We start from the raw sequence: 16,042 nt of genomic DNA on the forward strand, positions 1-16,042 counted from the left end.
GATTTTAATATTTTTTAATAGTGGTGTCGCTTTTAACCGACATAATGTCAGCGTCGATTAAAAGAAGACTGGTGTCGCTTTTTTCTGACACTAATGATAGCTTTTAAATATTTTCAAAGTGTGACAACTTGTCCCTAATTTTACGTTTTATAAATTTTAAAAGCGTGAATTGACGAAAATGCCCTAGAGGCAAGGATTTTGACTTCCGTTGGCCATTGTTTAGAGAGATGTATGAGTCATTCTTTTGCAGTATTTGCGTAGTAATCATTGCCACGAACCCATAGGCGAAAGCTGTTTGAGAGTCCAGATTATAACGGTATAATTACGGATGTTTGAAATTGGTTATTTAAAGTTTAGCTATAAATAAATTGAACCCCTACCTTGTGGGAAAGAAACCAATAAGATTTTAAGCAAGAATGAGGGGACCAATCATCTATTTTGTTTAAGTGACCAATTAGATATGTTAGAAGCAGGACCAATCAGAAATTAGAGAAAGGGATCAGCCAATCAGGAAGGAGAGAGAAGAACCTCATCCCCTTCCCTTTCAACCCATGCACACCACACAACCCAGTTTGACCTCCCATTTTTCATGGCCGATTCCGGCCAACTACGGTGGAGTTTTTCGACACCACCACCACCATCTTGAAGCTCTCATTCCCCTCTACAAAACCCACTCAAGAACCACCTTGATTAACCACGGAGGTTTTAGGCCACGAAAGTTGACGAAAATCAATAGTGCTTCGGCCACTGTTTTCAAATTTTCGGTGAATTGGCATCGCGATGGCCGATGCCACCGCTTGGACTTTGTAGCCATCGGCTTTGTGGGCAAAATTGACCATCTTCCGTCCACTTTTGGACTTCGTGGCCGGATTGAAAGTTTTTCCTCTCTTTGAGATCTTTATTTCTGTGAAATTTGAGAATTTTTAGAAATAGTGGAATTTTTTCGGCGAACCGTGGTGGCCAACCACTGCGTGCGGCGGCGTGTGGGCCAAGGCCCCATCTAACCATCTTTGGCTAATTTAGATGCTCCAATTCTATATTTGACATCCATTTAGTGAAATTACGATGTTTTAATGTAGTTTCGTAGTTGACCACCTAGTTCGTCGTCACGGGGTCCTTGCATGAATTGACGATCCAACCGTTGGATCATCACCAAACCTTACTACTTTATAATACGTAATATTTGAGGACCATAGGAACTTACGAATCAGGAATCTGACTTATCGATCTTTCTGAATCAGATTTGTAAGTTTGTAAAATAAAACATCGGCCGCCACTTAATTTTAGCAATTGGTGGAGATCCGACCGTTGGATCGTTCTGAAACTTTAGGATGTTGCTCTAGAAGCATAATGTGGATCTTTGGAAGTTACAGATCGAAAATCCGGGGAACGGTCTGCTTGGAAATTCTTTCCTTGGCAAATCTGATAAACTTGTAAGAAGATTATTCTAATGGTTCCTGCTAGGATAAAAAAAAAATTGGCGTACGCATCCGCCAAGTCGATCCATTGTGAATTCCTCACTGATTGAGCGAGAAACCATGACGAGCATGCTAAAAGAACACTCAAGAAATTGAGGGTCAAAGCAAGTCCATGAAATCTAGAGTACAAGATATCGGAATTAGATATACAATTTCGATGTCTGAACACGTGAAAATATTTAACTTAATCATGTGCTAGCAACGAAAGGGTTGGAAGATAAATGAACTTGAACGATAGTTTAACAAAGATTAATGAACGGAAACTTAGATTTTTTTTCTTGACCCAAAATTCACAACAGTTTATTACAACAATAGTTCTAAAAATAATAAATCACCAATGGTGATGATTTGCTTGATAGAATGCTGATTGGGTGATTCAAGGACTGATGGTCTAAACTAAAAGTTTCGACGTCTAAGTGATCATCCTGGACAGTCTATCAATATCAAAAATTATATGGGGACAGATGAATAACTCAAAAGCAACTAAAATACCTTTAGTACCAGGAGATGAATATGAGGGTATGAACAGAACTGATGCAAACTAAAATATCAAAGAAACGAACAATTTCAAAAATAAAGAATTATGCCGAAAGACTAAACAATTTTGTTGTCATCATAAGCCTAAGGTAAAAAGGTCAAGCTTGAAAATTTGCTAACAAGGTTTCTTGATGATCGAAAAGTAACATCACAAAAGTCCAAGAGTTCCGCATAGGGTGGAAATAGAGCTGACTGAAGAGCATTCGGTATCTATGAGCTTTTCTGCTGCAGTCATCAGTAACTACAGTTGCACAATCAGGATGATACACGATGGGCAATTGTAGACATTGATTTAATTCTTCCACAGCCACTATCATAAATTTAATCTATTTCAATTAAGGACGTATTCGAAAAGTCTAAGATTGGTAGAGATTCTGAATACACCTCTCCTTTGAGAAATGTCATCCGGTTTTCAAACAAAAAATGATAATTGTTGACCCTAAGTCATGAATAAGACGATTTATTTCAAACGGTTTTATCCAATGGAAAATATAAATGATTCTCCAACATGCTGCCTTAGCACAGTCGAAACATCCAAAGAGAAGTTCATCGAGCATTTAGAAATGATCAATGTCATCGAAAGACGTAAAGCAAAGGTAAGGTGAGACAACAGTTCAGTTGTTAGGAATTTTATTCATAACCAACACCAAATTTAACTAAGTTTCCTTGGCCAATAAGTGAGGAAAAACACTATAACCCAAAATCGCTAACCACTTGTCGAACCCGACAATACTAAGGTTACCTCAAATCTCACCACACTTTGTGAGAATTTCAACCTCCTTCCACTAAACTCTTTTTGGAAAAGGAAAGAATATCATCCACAAAGATCACGTTTTCCGAGATAAGTATCAATCCAAACAAAACTATTGTTTAAGAAATTTGGTCTTACTGTCGAAGCAGATGAGAAAGTCGTCGAAAAGACTACTACGAAGTAGGCAGGTTAAGAAAGAAAACTCGGGTTACAAAGGATGGGCTGGCTAGACCATCAACTCGAAGTAGGGAATAGTGGTTTTTAATCTTCATCTGAGGGAGTTGCCAAAATCTTGGTATGACCCTAAGGTTCAAAGTTCCCTATATAAGGGCTTGGTTGAATAAATTACTAATCAATAAGCTTTAGTAACCAAGATCTTCCAAATGGTAGAAGTAGCTCGAAAGGATGCAAGGAAACTAGTGTGGTATGAGAAAGTAGATTGGTGATAATATCTCAGGTGAGACTGTGGAACATGAAACCTGAATGTACGTCCTCAAAACGTACCATAATACTTCCTTTCACTATGTCACATGCTAATAGGTCTTCATCGCTTTCTTGATACTTAATTCACCCTAACAGTGAGAAATTAACTCGTACTTCAATTCTACTATCTACCTATGAAGGTGATCGAAAAGGTGGCTAATCGAAGAGGTTATGTCTACCTAGATAGGTGATAAGGTAAAAACAACTATGAGTTTACTGTCCTAATACAAAGCTTGCTCCTAACTTTCCAAGATTTAGTTTCTTCGGCTTAGTAGTCACAGTTAATCAGTCTATTAGTCATGCGCTAATTAACAATTTCATGACATTTTGATATGTTCGTTACCTGAAACTGTGAACCGACATTCTGGTATAAAGGTATCACTCCCAGATAGCAGCACCTGTGTCTGGTATCAGGAATCATACCGCTTAAATACTGGTTGACAGTTCCTGAATATCGAACAATATCGTCAATTAGTAGGGCCACCATAGGCTGATTACAGACTAGAGCCCGCTCATGGGGAGGGGGTGGTTTTGAACGACTAATAAGGAACTGGTCCTGTGAGGGGGGGTTCCATAACTCTAAGAGAAATACTCTCTAATTCGAGGATTTTGTACCAATCATAGTTATAAAAACTCGTACTTCGGTGCATATACTCATCAAAATGACGAGTACATCACCAAAAGAAATTGGGAAACTAATATTGGTTAAGAAGTCCCAAAGCCAGAAAGAGGAATTTACTAATAATCTACTTTAGAACGGCTTAAACGGAAGTCAATCTTCCCCTTGAAGATCCGAAATGATAATCAGTGCGGCTAAGAAGACTAGTACTATCGAGAACCATAAGTGACCGTCCCCCATATGTTTCTTTCATTGAGTGCTACCACTTTAGCATCAGGTTGTCGCTCCAGACAGTTTTGGAATCTTGACAAAGTAAACTTTGTAGGAATTCTAATAAATGGTATGCTAACGGGTACTACCAAGGAATCAAAGTCAATTCTGGTTTCCTATCTCGAAAAGGCTGATAATGTTAGCATGAAAATAATGATGGGATTGATTTATAGTTCCCTGGTGACACATTGTTATCAATACATTAGCCCTGCTTCAAGGCCATCCACTTAACTTAAGTCTACATCTTTCCTTGGCAGGGAATTTCTTCGCGTAAGTCTATAAGCGTTCGCCAAAGTGAGCATCTAAAATGTCAAACAAGTAGACAAAACAACCTAAAACTTAGGAAAAACTAACATATTTTTCATATCCGACGAGGTGGCAAGATTTGAACATTAGGCTCAAGAACCGAGAATGCTTTTGTCATGCGTGTGATAAATGCAATACTGTCCAACTTATGCTTTGATACCAAACTGACACACCCCAACTCGGAGTCCGGAGTCCTAGTGGACATTCCGGTCGGGTTGTGTCACCGATAGTAGGTTTGATATTTTAGTTCTTTAATTGTTGCTTGACGTTGCTTAGAATCGTCATCATGTTAGAACTTAACGTCGCTTCTAACTAATGTAATTTTGGATGTCGCTTTTAAGCGACGCTATTGTTCTTTTTATTTTATATTACTTTGCTTCTTGGTGGTGGATTAAAGGGACTAACCGACGTCAATACCCTTTTGGTGATGGTAGCAATGGTGTCGCTTCACTTATCCGACATTGCACGATTTTATGTCAGATTTTTACCAAAAATCCGACAGTAATTGGGTTTTATTGTCGGTTTTTACATCGTCAGTGATAGCCTCTTTTATAGTAGTGGATACCTTGTATGAATTATACTTGTGGAAGTCGAGCAGCATATGCCATTCGACTTGAAGCACTTCCAATATAATCCCGTGTTGGTTGAGACATGACCTCTTGCACGATCATACTGTAGCACTCGATCGAATGCATTTGGCTCCGACATTGCTCACTGCATGTTTTGCTCTGTTTTACTGTCATATTTTTCCACATTTTTATTAGCAAAGATTGTCCTCCTTACGTACGAAGATAATCAGTTGAGTCGTCGTGATGGAGGACTCATGTGCTCAACGTACGTACGTATGAGCGAACCCTAGGTTGTAAGCCATAAGCCTTTGAACCTTTGCTCACACTAACTCTCTAACTCATTAGGGACTCTGAAATCTCAAGATGGGTCCTAATTGCAAAATATTATTTCACTTAATATTATGGACACCAAATTTATATACTAAATTTTATGCCCAAACAGTGCAGCGTTCGAAATTTATCATTTTAAATAAGTTGGATTTATCTAAATATGGATATCAAAAATATATAATTTCTTTAAGGGAAGAAAACACAAATCAACAAACCCCAAAACTTCCGTCAGCAACTCTTCACCACCATCTACATTATTTAGACATCCTACCTGGTCAAGTTTCTTAATTGGCAGGAAATATTTTGAACATAGGGAGTACCCCACCACACATTCATGACGGACTAATTTGGGTTCTCATTGGCTAGAAATATTGCAACCTTTAGATTTGTCAATGATCTCTAGGAACACAATCATATATACTAGTTGCACTTTTGAGTGCCAATATGAATAATTTTTTCTTGATTCGCTTTTAATGGAAATTCAAAGTGTAGATTTTGACATTTTTTGTACGAACTCATGCGTTGTCAATCCTCAATTTGTGCAAAATGTCACAACCTAAACTTTGCTGAAAATTATTGAGATCCAATGCTTTTTTAATCTAGAGGCTAGTCTTGCTGAAATGAACAGTGTGAGGGTAAAATAAATTATGAGTTCTAACCCAAAAGTGACTTTTATTCCTTCAATAATTTTCCAAAATTATAAGCCGAGATTTAAAAAAAAAGGATTCTAATCTAATTTTTTTTGGGTAATTTTTTTTAAAAATAAAATAAAATTTATATAGATTATGCAAATTTCTTTTTATGAACATTCCAACTTCAAAATATTTAAATTTTGATAAATAATAAAAAATCATTAAACCTACCCTGCACAACATGAAAGTTATAGAAATCATAGGTTGAATGATATTCAAGATATTTGGTTGGGTTTTTGTTAATTTCCTTTTTGGAACAACATGGAAAACTCTTTTTACACATACGAAATCGATGAAACATAAAAGTCATGGAACACATGACTAGCATTTCTAAGAATATGAAACACATACCCATCCATCTAACACAAAAGTCATGGAACACATATGAATAGCGTTTCTAATAATATGCTTAATCTTTCCTTTTAATAAAATGCTTCAATCTTTTCTCGTAATAATATGCTTTAATGTTTAACCACTAAATAAAACACTGAATAAAAGATTAATAAATGATAATTAAAAGAGTGTATAAAAATCACAACAACTACCAATACAAATGATAATTTAAGCACTAGATAAAGATTAATAAAGAAAAACTGAAAGAATCGCATGAGAAAAGTGAAATTTATTTGGATGTTTGAACAAATACATGAAAGAGTGCAAAGTCGATACCAAGAACACTATACGCTATACCCTATCAAATCAGATAACATGAAAAACATAGAGCTAGAGAAAGAAAGGGTTACCAAAGTCAAAGTACGACACATTTGCTAATTGGAGAAACCTATCGTACACTTGTGTAAACTATAGTTCTTCTGCTTACAGCCAATGTACTCAAAAATTAAAATGTTATTTTTTACGAAGACAATTAAGATGATCTGTTTTTGTAAGCTAATTTTCTTTCTTCCTTGCACTGTGTAACCAGAGCTCCATCAACAATTTAATATGTACATCGGTGTACCATCGAATATGGCAAGTAATATGTACATATTGTGCCAATTAATAAGTTTATTTCATTAGATGTTATTATATACATCATTTGACCAATCATGTAAATGTATCAATGTGGTATAAAATGTGAACTCTCTAACGTTACCCATCTTATTAACTTATCTGAGCAATAAATTAATATATATATATATATATATTTTTTTTTGGCGATAAAAATTGGAATTTGTTTTTGTTTTTGCTTTTCATATGATGCTCCAATCTCTCTTATTAACGTCACCCACAGGGCCACACCTCTGTCAACCCCAACCCAATCTCTCTCGTTCCCACCCTTCCCTCTCTCTTCTTCTTCTTCACCGACTCTTTCTTCTTCTCTCTCCTTCTGTAAGCCTTTCGCCTCTGCTCGCTCACTCTCATACCCTCTCTCTCCGATAGCCACCACAACTGAAGTGGAGACGATGATGAGGGCGAAGACAACCACAAAATGGACTAAAGCCACATTTGGGAATGAGCGGTATTGGGGATAGTTAAGTCAACTTCGTGTTTTCTTTCTTTTTGTTATTAATTTTTCAGTTTGTTTTTTTTTCTTTGACCCATTCAGAAAACCAGCCTGGCTGAGTTATGAGTCACTAGTGACTAGTGAGGAAGACGTCGGGTTTGGGGTGGGATGTGTTGTGGGTTGGGAGGTGACGGGGAAGATGGCAGTAGGAAAGTGGTGGTGGGGTTGGGGCAAGGTTTGGAGAGACGTTGTCTTTTATTTAAAACAGATCACCCGCTTTTATTCACCAATTTCTTAATTAATTTTTTTTTTGGTTTATTTTTCAATGTCATGGTTTTGACTAAAAAAAGAAAAAAAAAAAAGTTAATTTTAGCCCAATTCTTATAGCGTATTTTAGTGAAAACCTAATAATTTGGGAAAAGTCTGGACGTAGAGCAGATATAAGTTTATGAGGAAGGTACGTAACCTATTGGTGAGGCCACTGGCGGAGCCAATGCGGGGCATTGGCATCCCTTGACCCCAATAACCTTGTCAAGTTATCCCTTTGAAAATTTTATGAACCCGTATAGCACCACTGCAACAGCAGCATTGCAGTAGCACGCTGCCTTGTAAACTTATCCCAATAACCTTTTACTCGTAAACTTATCCTTTTCTAAACTTATCGCTAAAAAAGTAAAAAAAATAATTTTTAATTAATACCTTTTTAATTTAACAAAGCTACGTTGTTTGCATAATGAGTTTTCTTACGTTGTTTGCATAATGAGTTTTCTGCATTGAAAGGAATTAGTAGCCTTGCAAACAAGTTGGCAAAGACAAAGAGGAACAGACAGTATCCCTTGGTGTAATTGCTAGTAAAATTAGCATTGATTTTAACTGTTGCGACTGTTTCAGTTGAAAGAGTTTTTTCAGTGATGAAAATTATGAAGAATCCACGTCTTAATAAGATAAGATGGATGATTAATGGTTGAATGATAGTTTGGTTGTGTACATTAAGAAAGATGTATTTGATTCTATTGATAATAATGTTGTGATAGGATGTTTCCAAAATATGAGAACATGTCGTGGACAATTATAAATGAAAGTATGATAGATTTTTTAAAGCTATTTTTTGACCCCATCGCTTTAAATTCCTGACTTCGCCATTGGGTGAGGCATGAAGTTTTGTGAGTGCAAAATGTCAAAAGCAATGCTAATGGATATCAAAATACATAGCTCATGTTATAATTCTAGAAAGGTTGGGCACTAGCATGCCAAATATACAACTGAAGAAAGATCAAAACGTGAGAAAGCATTGATTCAAACAAATTTTTTTATGAAACGGCAGCTAAATCTTTGGGATGTTGTCTACCCGATTTCATTTTCTTTCAATGATAATTTTTGCAATTTGTAATGCGCAGCTAACTCCTAGGCTTGTATAGAATTGTAAACTGGAATTTGTTCTCTCAATTGGCAGTATAATTGTAAACTGGAATTTGTTCTCTCAATTGGCAGATCCGAGCAACTCAACCAATAAAAAACTAAGAAAATAGAACAGAAACTGAAGCATCTCCGTGACAATAATGACAAAAGCCGACAGATCATGCAACATGGGTAGCAATTTCGTTGTCAGACGTTTGTCCAGCCAAGTAAAATTTTCTGTTTTCATTTGGAACACTTTCTTGCCAATTCCCAAGTTTGATAATGTTCAAGTTTGTTATCTTAGCTTGACTAGGAAGAGGTAATTCCTCATATATAGCATTTTGGTTGTTTAGTGTTGGAACTAAATTTGTGCACCGCCGTGAAGAATAATGCACAAATTCAAATAACTTGTAAAAGAACAAACAACCATGAGTTAGCCAAATACTAGGGAGTGTGCTGGTTAGAGGTTGTTCGATGGTTAAATTAGTAAGCAATATAAGACTCAAGTAGCAATGGGCAAGATAATGAGTATGCGATAATTGCGTTATCAGAGATAAACTCTAAAAGGTTGTACGAAGAATATGGCGGACAAGTTCGAATGTTATAATTAGACAAATTAGAACAAAATGGGATTGACCGAATCATATTTTGCATTATTTTAGTCACACCTAAAAAATTGCTCAACATTTTCAGTTACAAGCAATCCAAATTTAGAGCAAGACACTACATTATTCTTACCCAACACACTCTAACATATTCTCGTAATGTGTCTATGGTGGTTTACTGCATTGCCCTCCACAAGTCTACACCCATATATATATATATATATATATATATATATATTCATAACTCGACTTCGTTTCTTCTTATGATCAACAAGTTTTGTTTGTAAATATAACAATGTTATATGATATTACTAATTTAAGTAATATATGAGTTGGTGTACGATAAATTACTACTTTAGAATATAGAATTAAATGTTTAGATATTAACTTATGAGTACATAACTTGAATTGCTTTACCAAAATATATAGTTTGATGGCTCTTCTGCTTCAAGTTTCTTATTCTCGGCTTGATAATGAAGTACCTTTTTCGCTTCCTTTACAGTCAAGAAATAGTAAGGATAAGAAGCTTAAAAGGCACACAAAGTTGAAACCAAAAAGAAGATAAAGATACAAACCCCTGCAAGCAGCTTTTTTTTTCGGAAATATTTCTTAATGAGATGCCAATTCCCTGAGTCATCGTGAATGTGTCTCACACATTTAAAATCTAATGAAGGGCTAACAAATGGAAATATAATGCATGGAATGTACTGATACCATAATATATAGCAATTTTTTTCCCTTTTATAACTGGAAATTCTAGTCATGTATGCTTGTTGCTTGAACAAGAAATACAAATATATGAATCGGTGTCATGTGCTAGTTTAAATCTTGCTTGCAATGTAAAGAAATTTTTTTTCCAGATGGAAATTATAAATTTCTATGTTTATGAATTTAAACAAGGGAATTGGTCAATTTATAAATTCTTACTTTTACCCAAATTCTAAGTTTATTTCTTTTATCCAAACATAGTATTAGTTACTTAATATGCAAATAAACACACACTTCACCCATCATCCCATAATAAAAACAGTTTATTTTTGAAGATTATGGTTCAAAACAAAACACATGCCGAGTGAAGGAAAATTCCAATAAAATTATGGATGAAAAAAAAGAAAAAAAAGAAGACAAGATTAAACAGGAAATCATAATGTGATGGTCAGGTGGGCTGGGTACTCTTCCGCTTTCTTACTGTAGATAATATCGTTTGTCAAAAAAAAAAAAAAACACTATTTAACCCACTAGAGCCAAGAAAAATCCCACCTCATCCAAATTCGATTGCCCCCACCCCAAGTTTAACTAATGACATAAAAAAAAAACCCCACTAGCACGTTTGTCAAAAAATCCTTAATTTGAAGTTGGGTGCAATATAGGCTCTGTAAATTAACCCTAGAAAGGTAACATCTGGTAAAATTTTAGGCGGGAAAACCCTTGAAATACACAACATTTCACCCCCCAAAACATTCACTGCCCACACCGCACCTCTCCCTCCTCTCCTCCCTCTCCCTCTCTCTCGCAACGTGTCTTCGTCCGTCAGGTATGGCCGGGGGTCGCCGGAGACGGGCGGCGAACGACGTCGTCGAAGAAGAAACCCGATCGCCGAAAAAAGACGAACAAGTCGGGGTTTTGGACGAAGACGAGGACGAAGATCCTCTGAAAGCCACGGTCGCGAGGCTACGCAGACGATGGGAACTGGCCTCCGTCCTCAACTTCTTGATCGTAAGATCCTATTTTGTTGGTTTGGTTTCGTATTTTAATTTTTTTAGGATATAATTTTGTTTTATTTTTTCTTAGTAATATTATTGTTGTTTTTGGTAGGTTTTTGAGCCAGTGATTGGGAAGGCTGCTAGATTATCAGCTGAAGAAATCGAGATGGGTTTGATGAACCCGAACTCACTTGCTCAGCTTCACATTGCTATGTTGAAGGTGTTTTATCTTTTTATCTTCTTTGTTTGTTTTGGGGCGAGAAATTGCATCTAGTGGTTTATTTTGATTTGCTTACTATCGAATTTTTGTTCGAAAAGATTTCTGCTGGATTGTATTAGGTCATGGGTTGGTTTACTGTGATATACTTATGGTAATTATACGATTTGATTCCTAATTTATATGTTGCTGCATAGTTTCTGTTTAGTAGTGCTGTTTTCCAAAGCTTAACTTAAATTCTAAGTTGAACGGCGCCATATTATTTCTTTCAAGGGTTTGTGGCTGATTTTGTTTACCCAATTTAAATATCTTAGGTGATTCTTTCTCTGTTTAGAGTATGACTGTTGAACGAATAGTCGGGTTGGGGGAAGACATATTTGAAGTCCGGTTTTATTAGTTGTGGAGATTTTTTGATTAAGAAACAAACATAATGGTCTTTGTAAACTGGTAGGAACACGTCAATTTCAGAAGTCATAAAGGGAAACAACTTGATTTGTTTTCAGCATCTGAAATCCATGCATATGCAAACTATATCACTCTGTTTATTTTCTCTTCTTTTCCAATGTGATCAGCTTCTTCTCACTACGTCGATGACCTGTTTTTTTGCCAGGGGATACCACCTGTAAGTAAAACATTGGATGGCTTGGAAGATGCGTGGGTGACTGTGCTTTGTAAGAAACTTGCTCCTTGGTGGCCATGGGTGAGTTGTTCTAAACTTTGGTAGTTTTACTGCTTTTACACCCTTTTGTTATATAGTGTGTGTATAACCTACAGGGATATATCTTCTGTTCATTCAGGTTGCTGAAGGGGAAATTCCGCTACTGGCAGCTAAAGGGTATTGACAACGTGTTCATTTCCCTGTATTTAATGATCTGATTTCATGTTTTAAATAGACTACCATCTTTATCATTGTGCTGTTTGTGCAGAGAGGAGATATCACACTACAAGGAACTTGATCCAACAAAACGTTTACTACTCTTAAAAGCACTCTGTGAACTCCGAGCTAAAGTAATAAGTCATTTTTTTATGTAATTGTTTTTTATGTGTAGGTAGTTTAACATGCTTTTTAACCATTTGATCACCTAAGTTTACTTTTACAATTGTGTTGTTTCTGCTTGTTGATATAAATTCCTTTTGTTTCCAGCAAGATGATGTATTGGCTTATATTAATGTTAATCTGAAACAAGGAACTGAGGTTTCTTTCTTCCGCAAAGATAAGATAGGAGGAGATCGAAACGGAACTACCTATTGGTAATCTATTGATATGCTATGAACTTATGTCTTCGATGAACGATTGGCTGTAATACTAGTTACTACATTCATGACAGGTATGAAGGAAATGCAACTGTTGGCCATAGGTTATACAAGGATGTAATTGTCCTTGAGCCGAAGGCAAAAGCTAGGGGAAAAGGAAACCTGCCAAGTATTAGTTTTCAGTGGGAGACACTGGCAACCAATCTCGAGGAATTTCATAAAGTTCTTGTAAGCAAAATTCTTATTTATTCCGAGATTAGAATCCATATTAATTTGTTGGTGGAACTCTTGTTAACTGAGTATTCTCATTCGTTATATGAGTACTTTTGATAACATTTTGTTTTCATAAATAAAATTCTTCCTTTGCTGTAATGGTAGGATGAATTCTCATCAAGCAAAGTTGCCACCAAAGTTGCTATTGCTAAGACTATTGAATCCGATGTTATTCCTGCTCTTGAGAAACTTCAGCAGGTAAATTTTTGCAATCCTTCGTTGGCTGTTAATTATAAGACTTGGGGTGCCATCATTAGCAGTGAACCTTATTTGATAGCTTATGCTTGCACAGTCGTTTGTTATTGATACTAAAAACGGTTGTGTTCTACAGAAGAAAGAAAAGGAACTAAGAAAGAAACAAAGGCTAGAAAAGCAACTGAATGATTCGAGAAATTCTTATGCTGCTGGAACCATTCGTACCACTCGCACCCGTAGAGCTGTCAGCTACACATTTGGTATGATGCAAATTTATTTGGTTTAGCCTCTCCCCAGCATGTGAAGCAGTCATGGTTGAATTTTGATATCCTTATAGATCTAAAGTCGGTTGTTATATGTAACTGGGTCACTGTTCTACTCTAACTGATTGTTGTTAATACGATGTCTGAGAATTAGAGAATTTTCAGGGTATGCTTTGAACTTGTGAACTGATATGTTAATTTAATTATGTTGTCATCCATGGTAATGAGTTTATTCCGGATGAATGATGGTACCACCCTCTACTTCCTTGTATTCAGATTTTTTACCATTACAATCTAATAGAGATTTTGTTTGAATAACACGCAGATGAGTATGATCGGGCCATTCATGATGCTATAAAAGCAAAGTAAGTGCCATGCTTGCTTTCTTGAAAAATGATTTCGTCAGCATATGAAGGTTACTACTGAAAGGATGTTGCAGTTCTGGAGTTATGCAACACCTTTCAGAATGTTCTTTCTTGTCCATTTGTCACTCAATTTGTTCTTGAATCTTTACACTTTATTGGGGTTCCTGCTTGTAACTGTATCTACTAGTTTGTTTCCACATTATATCGCTTATCTCTAACGACTGTCAAGTCTATTTGTGGTTCAGTAAGAAGAAAACTAGTGAAGAGAAAATGCAAGAAAACAAGCGTAGAAGAAATGGTGCCTCAGAGGGAAACTCAGAAGATGGTTCGGACAAAAAAGATGATTATATGAATGGTGACAACAATGATTCTGGCAAGAAGGATGAAACTGCAGGTAGTGACACTGCAAGCGACATGCTTGAAGAATTTTCTACTGATGACGATGATAAAAATTGGGGTGATCGTAGTGGCATGAAGGATGAAGACAACAGTGACCAGAGTGACTCGGGAAATTCTGAGATGGACAAGACCTGTGCTCAGACTGATGGTATCGCACAAAAACCTGTGGGCGTGCGCTGGAGTTCAAGACTAGCAGGAGACAGTAGCCATCTGGTCATGGACAACAGAAACTTGGTTACAAAGAATAGGTCCAGACAGAGACCTATCTGTAACTCTGCCCTTGATTCTGTTGTAATACCAGACTCCGACGATGAAAACTCGGAACACCAATATAGTGAAAGAGCAGTGCATGAAGAATCACCGGTTACTGTTCCGGAAGAGGTCAGTGAAAGCTAAAAGTACTCTGAAGCAAAACATAATATGCAAATCAGTACACAGTTTAAGGTGATTTTCCTCAATTTTGGTATTAGGGAGGAAATCTTTTTGGGAATATTTTGTTTGTAAATGCAGTAGGATGATGTAGTTTCTGCTAATTCCTTTGTTCAGATTTATCGCAAAATCTGTTCGAATGCGATTTAAGTCATCCTTGTCAATCAACTTAATTTATGCCAGATGATCATGATTATATCAAGAGATGTGATGCTATTTTCTAGATTTATGCACATTTTATGTTTACTCAAGTTATGCAGCAGTATTAGTTCTCTCATAAACGGACGTCCGTTCTTTTAAGACTATTGTATTGATATCAAGAGAAGTGTTGGAATTTAAACGTCTTCACCCAAGTCGGTCAAAGGCTCAGTATATGGAATGTAAATTCAGTGTGAATCGGGTGCAAATGAGATAAGGGTGAGGATTGAAGATCAAGAAGTATCAAAGAGTGAGAGCTTTCTTTTTTATTTGTCTTTCAAAAGAACGGAAAATTGGATGGTGATCTCAACCATGGATATAAGTTGGATAGATGAAGTGGAATAGTGTATTGGGTGTCTTGTGCGACTGATGAATGCCATTAGAGTTGAAGGAGAAATTTTATAGAATGACAATAAGGTCATCAATGCTTTATGGCATAAAAGGTTGGGGAGGTGGTGACCCTAAAAGCTACCAAGTCTACATGGCGTGCAGACCGAGTAACTAATGAGCTAACTATATCCTTTGGTTGATGCGGGACGTGCCAACTCGTCGGTCGAGGCGTAAAATTTGTTGATGTTGCGTTAAGCGCGCTGCTGACTTCTTGATCTTGCGACTGCGGCCGAGGAAGGAACATGCCTCGGCCTTCGGGTTCTAGAGCCTGAAGACAAGGTTGCTAGTTCTACGAAGTTCAATATCAAATTCGGTTTTCAATGTGCCGAATGTAGTAACTTGTAACACCTCATTTTGTCGAGATGGCTAATGAGATGACCTCTGCCAATAAGGATTCGAAAATCCTTCTCGACCGAGACTTGGATAGATAACCAGTCGACCTCAACGCAATGCTATTTATCCAAACTGAAGTGCACCGGGAACTGTTGATTTTACGGCAACAGTGCTGTTTATCCAAACTGAAGATGTCATCGGTTGCCTTCACAGTGTTGTTTATCCAAACTGAATGTGTTGGCAGAAAAAGAAAATAAAAAAAATCTCAAGATGTTTGAGAGATTTGCGTAGGGCAATTTGTGTGTTGAATTGGAGAAAGTTTTTTAAGTCGTCTGCCACTTGGTATTTATAGAGACCCGCATGCTCAAGTCGTGGAAACCAATACCAATTGCATTGTGACTCTGAGTCTTTATCTGTTGCTAACCCCATACCTTATCACATCAATCAAAACCTGTTGTCATCTTGAGAACCTGACCTTCCATCAAATTCGGCTTTCAAAGATTTATCCTGATGCAATCTTGTTTTGACTAGATTATTGGCA

The 16,042-nt window shown here is 36.6% G+C and overlaps 1 protein-coding gene across 1 annotated transcript; it reads left to right on the plus strand.

Moving 5' to 3' along the window:
• The first annotated feature begins 10,295 nt into the window (after positions 1-10,295).
• LOC103931150 (DDT domain-containing protein DDR4) lies at positions 10,296-14,803 on the plus strand. Its single transcript, XM_009340570.3, has 11 exons — positions 10,296-11,198; positions 11,298-11,405; positions 12,013-12,102; positions 12,200-12,237; positions 12,329-12,410; positions 12,547-12,653; positions 12,731-12,884; positions 13,035-13,127; positions 13,261-13,384; positions 13,713-13,752; positions 13,998-14,803. Exons 1-11 carry the CDS (start codon positions 11,019-11,021, stop codon positions 14,545-14,547), a joined length of 1,566 nt encoding a protein of 521 aa, XP_009338845.2. The 5' UTR covers positions 10,296-11,018; the 3' UTR covers positions 14,548-14,803.
• The last annotated feature ends 1,239 nt before the right edge of the window (positions 14,804-16,042 follow it).

This window comes from the organism of the source record quoted next, unplaced genomic scaffold (genome assembly GCF_019419815.1).
Source record: "Pyrus x bretschneideri cultivar Hongxiangsu unplaced genomic scaffold, Pyrus_bretschneideri_v1 Contig15, whole genome shotgun sequence".
In the NCBI taxonomy this organism is placed as follows: Eukaryota; Viridiplantae; Streptophyta; class Magnoliopsida; order Rosales; family Rosaceae; genus Pyrus; species Pyrus x bretschneideri.

What these genes read in the sequence shown, in the direction of transcription:
- LOC103931150 (XM_009340570.3), top strand. Translation starts at nt 11,019, where the DNA reads ATGGCCGGGGGTCGCCGGAGACGGGCGGCGAACGACGTCGTCGAAGAA. An exon ending in TCTGTGAACTCCGAGCTAAA is followed by an intron (nt 12,411 to 12,546) that starts GTAATAAGTCAT and finishes TTTTGTTTCCAG; the next exon opens with CAAGATGATGTATTGGCTTA. An exon ending in AGGAATTTCATAAAGTTCTT is followed by an intron (nt 12,885 to 13,034) that starts GTAAGCAAAATT and finishes CTGTAATGGTAG; the next exon opens with GATGAATTCTCATCAAGCAA.